At 50.6% G+C, this 4,346-nt stretch overlaps 1 protein-coding gene across 1 annotated transcript; it reads right to left on the bottom strand.

Moving 5' to 3' along the window:
- Window positions 1–235: 235 nt before the first annotated feature.
- Window positions 236–1,867, bottom strand: NRN1 (neuritin 1). The gene is made up of 2 exons (XM_014940774.1): window positions 1,689–1,867; window positions 236–1,560 (listed from the first exon to the last, which is right to left on the bottom strand). The coding sequence occupies exons 1-2, from the start codon at window positions 1,865–1,867 to the stop codon at window positions 1,302–1,304; spliced, it is 438 nt and encodes a 145-aa protein (XP_014796260.1). The 3' UTR covers window positions 236–1,301.
- Between the last annotated feature and the right edge of the window lie 2,479 nt (window positions 1,868–4,346).

Raw genomic sequence — 4,346 nt, forward strand, 5'->3', positions numbered from 1 at the left:
ATCGCCATCTTCATCAAGGGATCGCTTCAGGATTTTGCCCTTCCTTGCCTTCAAAGCCCTGTTCTCTTCAAGACAAGTCTAGGCGTATTTTATAAAAAGGACGACACCCTCATTTCAAACAATAATTTTTATTTTATACTTCTGTCTATACTTTGTAGCAAATCTTTTTTTTTTGTTATTTTTTTGCTGAATTGACTTTATAATAAACTTTTGTTTAAATTACATTTTTCTTCTCTTTTAAAATCAAGGCTCTTTTTTTTTCAAAATCATGTTGCTGTTGTTGGTGGTTTTTTGTTTTTTATTTTTTTTTTTCTTTAGGTTTACATTTAAGCCCCCTTTTTGTGATCTCTACGGTTGGATATTCAGGTATTTTACTGGTATGTGTAACATCTAAAACAAAGAGGAGGAAAAAATCAAAGGCAGTGAATTCGGAAAGATGCCTTCAAACAGCAAGTAAAGGTAAACTCTCAGAGATCTGTTAGCAGCATTCCTTCCGGGCATTTGGAAACATCGCTTTCTTTTGCCCTTCCCTCCCTCCCGTCCTTCCCTCCTTCTTTCCTTTCTTCCTTCCTTCCTTCCTTCACTGTTCGTTTCCCTCTCCCGCTCGCTCTCTCGCTCTCTTTTCCCCTCGAGGAAAAATGTTCTCTTTTATTTTTATTATTTTTTTTTCGCAGTGGAATGACCAGAAAACAAGCGACTGTGGAGGAAAGATGAGAGATTGTGAATTATTCACCATATGCTTCACACGTGGACATCTACCTTGGATTCATCGCCAGTGCCTTTTTTGTTTTGTTTTGTTTTGTTTTTTTTCTTTTTGGCTGCGTTTTTGTTCTCGCCTCGCACACTGCCACATTTTTAGAGGAGCCCGTGGCCCGGCGGGAGGTATCCCGTGTCCTGGCCGATTACAACCTTAACATTAGGTGGCCCAGAGCCGTTCCTGAGATTGCTTTTGCACAACGAGGGCTCGAGTTTGTATTTTTATTATTATTATTATTATTTTCTCTCTATTTTTGATTCGAAGCGATAGTAAAGCTGAGGTCCGATTTGGGCTGCGCGCCGCTGCCTGTTTGGTAACATTTGGCAAATAAAACACAAAAAAAATTTAAAAATAAAATAATAAAGGGAGAACGCTTCCACAGTCCTACATGGGTGTTTCACCATCAGCCACCACCACCACCATCATCATCATCAAACCACAGAAAAGCACAACGTCCCCAAAGCAACGGATGGACACTTCCTCGATAGATCCAGCACATGGAGAGGGTGTGGGTGTGAGTGTGCTCGCCCCCCCGCCCCCCCCCCTAAAAAGGCAGCCAGGTCACTAGGGCGGCCCACAGAGCCGCCAGCAGCAGGGGCAAGGCCGGCGGGAGGAGGGAGGGTGCCGCGCCGCTGCCGCCTCCGCACAGTTCAAATAAGCTGCCTTGGAAATCGAGGTTTTTGGATTCCCGTCTCAATTTCTCCCAGAGGTCTGTCGCTCCTTCCTGGCAATCGGTGAGCGCTGTGAGGGTACAGGCGTGGAAATCATCCCAGTACCTGCAGGAGGGGGAGAGCAGCCGGCATCAAAACAGCTCCCGCCCTAAAACCCGGTTCCTGCCCCCCCACTCCCCCCTCCCACCCGAGACACCGGTTTCTGGGAGGAATCCTCGCCCCCTTGCCTTCCCCGGGCTGCCCCATAGCCCTCCCCGTACCTAGGCTTTGCGCTGAACACCGGCTTTCCTCCCAGCTCCCGGGGGGGCTGCCCCCGGCTGCGGTTTCGGGGGTCCCCATCCTCCCCAACCCCGCCATGGGCATCAGCTCGGAATGGGGCAAAAATTGCTTTGGTGGGTGCTTGTCGGAGGGGTCTTTGCCTGCCGCGGGGAGGGGACATGCACCCCTCGGCTGGCAAACGCTATCCTGGGAGCCCACGGGCTCGTCCCGAGGGTTTTTCGTCACCGGTGGGAGAGAGAAGGTGTGGGGGGAAAGGCATCGCTTTTCCCAGGGAGAAACGGCATCCTGGAGGGTCCCGATGCGGTTCGGGAGGGATCCCCCGGGGCGGGAGAGGGCCTCGACTGCGGGGTTAGAAAGGGAGGAGGAGGAGGAGGGGAAAAGGAGGAGGAAGAGGAGGAGGAGGGAGGAAGGAGCGTCTTCCCCTCCTGGGCGCGGGAGACTCCTCATCCGTTGCGCCAGGGGTCTATGTGCAGCAAAGGGCTGCTTCTTCCCCAGGATAATTTGCATCTGTTCCCACACGTTTTTCCTTTTAATTCCTTTTAATTTCCTTTAATTTTAACCCCTCTTCGCGGGGTCTGGACCGGGGTTTCCCAACGGGGCAGGACCCGTCCCACTGCCCCACCGAAGCGGGGCGGGCGGACCTTTCCTCTCCGCGTCTGGGTTATCGAAAGTCACCCCGAATCTGCCTTTCTCTCTCCCTATTTTCCCTCAAGGCAGCAGCGCCTGCAAATTTGGATCTCGATTTTCCTTTTTTTTTTTTTTTTTTAGAGTAGTCCTACAGCCTCTAATTTATGAGCACTCTAAGCGGGTTGTAGACTCCCAATGTTTGCTACATTTGTAATAAATAATGAGATACTGAGAAGCCAGAGTCTGAGAGTGTGCCTCTCCTGCAGTATTTCTGCTGTAATTGCATCTCCCAAAGGAAAATTAAATCTTTCCCCATCCTCTCTCAATACACATCCCGGCACAGGGTGAAGGCAATCGGGTGGTGGGAGGTGGTCGGGGAAAGGGTCTTGCTTGGAAAAGAGGTACTTTTTACAGATCGGGACCACCTCTAGTCTGGCGCTCCAGGGCCAAAGGACATCATGTCAGGACGCTGCTGCCCCATGGTATTTATTTCTTATGCAAGACACAAGATAAACCACAACCTAGCATTTACAGCGAGGTGCCAGCCTTAGTAGGTGCAGAAAAGTCATGCTTGGCTCAGAAATCTCTAGGCAGGAAGAGAAGAGAGGGGAGTTACAGGGTCTTTCTTTTCCTTTTCCTTTTCCTTTCCCTTTCCCTTTCCCTTTCCCTTTCCCTTTCCCTTTCCCTTCTTCCTCTCCTCTCCTCTCCTCTCCTCTCCTCTGTTTCCATTTCATCCTCTCCTCTCCTCTCCTCTCCTCTCCTCTCCTCTCCTCTCCTTCCACATCCTTCGTTTTCTGATTTTCGGGGAGCAAAATTAAAAAAAAAAAAAATATTCCAAACATATTTATGTCCAATGACCTCATCTCATTTCTAAATATCACTTGATTTTAGGCTTGGGTTTTTTTTCGGCTGAGGGAGTTCGTGCCGAAAAACAGCAACCAGGAGATAGAAGAGTACAATGTACAGCCATTTTTTTAATTTTTTTTTTATTTTCCCAGACGTAACGAAAATGCCCGTTTCTGCGTCCCTGCCGGGGACACGGGATCCCGAAGTGGGGCGGGCGAGGCCGGACCTGGCGGCTCCCACCCCCCCCCCAGCTGCCCCAGGTTTCTCTCCCCCTGGTAACATCCTCCGCCCTGAGCTCTAGGGAAAACTACCCCAAATTTAGGGCTCCTCCAGCTGTCCCAGTTCCTCCAGCTTCGCAGAGGAGCTGGGGAGGAGGGGAGCAAGGAACCGATTTTGCAAGGCAAGCACTTTTTCTCCTTTTGTTATTTTTGTTGTTGTTTTCCTTTTTTTTTTTAATTATTATTATTATTCCCCTTTATCGTTGCCCCCTTCTTCCTCCTCCCCTCTGTGTCAGGGGTGAAAATGGGGGGAAACAGGCTTTCCCGGGGATAAGGTGGGCCCGACCGGTGCTGGCGGGGGGGTAGAGGAGAGCTGCCGCTGGGAGATTAATACTGTGGCTGGGGTATTTTAATTTTTAATTAAATTGTATTTTCCGGGGAATCGCCTCCTCAGCCCCGTCTGGGGTGAGCTGCCTCCCCCCGGCCTGCCTCTGCCTGGAGCACCCGGGGGGACCCCCAGAGCCTGCCAGGGAACGTGGGTCCCAAAGGCAGCACTAAGGAAAGGGGGATGACAACCCCCGTGCAGCTAATGATGTCAACGTCCCAGCGCAAAGCAGGGGGAAGGAAAGGATACAAGTGAGGAGCTAGGGAGGGGAGGGGGGAAAAAAAAAAAAAAAAAAAAGAGGGAAAAAAAAAAAACAACCCACGCAGAAAAACGAAAAAATTACATTTTTGGGGAAAAGGAAACCGAAAGAGGATATTGTAAAAACTCCCTCTAGACTTCACAGTTCCCCAAGTCCGACCTGTCCCCGTGGCAGTCCGCTTGGAGGGGGCCCACGAAGCAGAGACTCCAACCCCAAAACACCAAACCGCCTGTTCCTTCCCTTCCCACCACAACCCATCCTACCTTGCCCCCCGCTTCCCCAGCCCCGGGTCGCCCCCCGAGTC

This window comes from Calidris pugnax, unplaced genomic scaffold (assembly GCF_001431845.1).
Source record: "Calidris pugnax isolate Ruff unplaced genomic scaffold, ASM143184v1 scaffold8, whole genome shotgun sequence".
Lineage (NCBI taxonomy): Eukaryota > Metazoa > Chordata > Aves > Charadriiformes > Scolopacidae > Calidris > Calidris pugnax.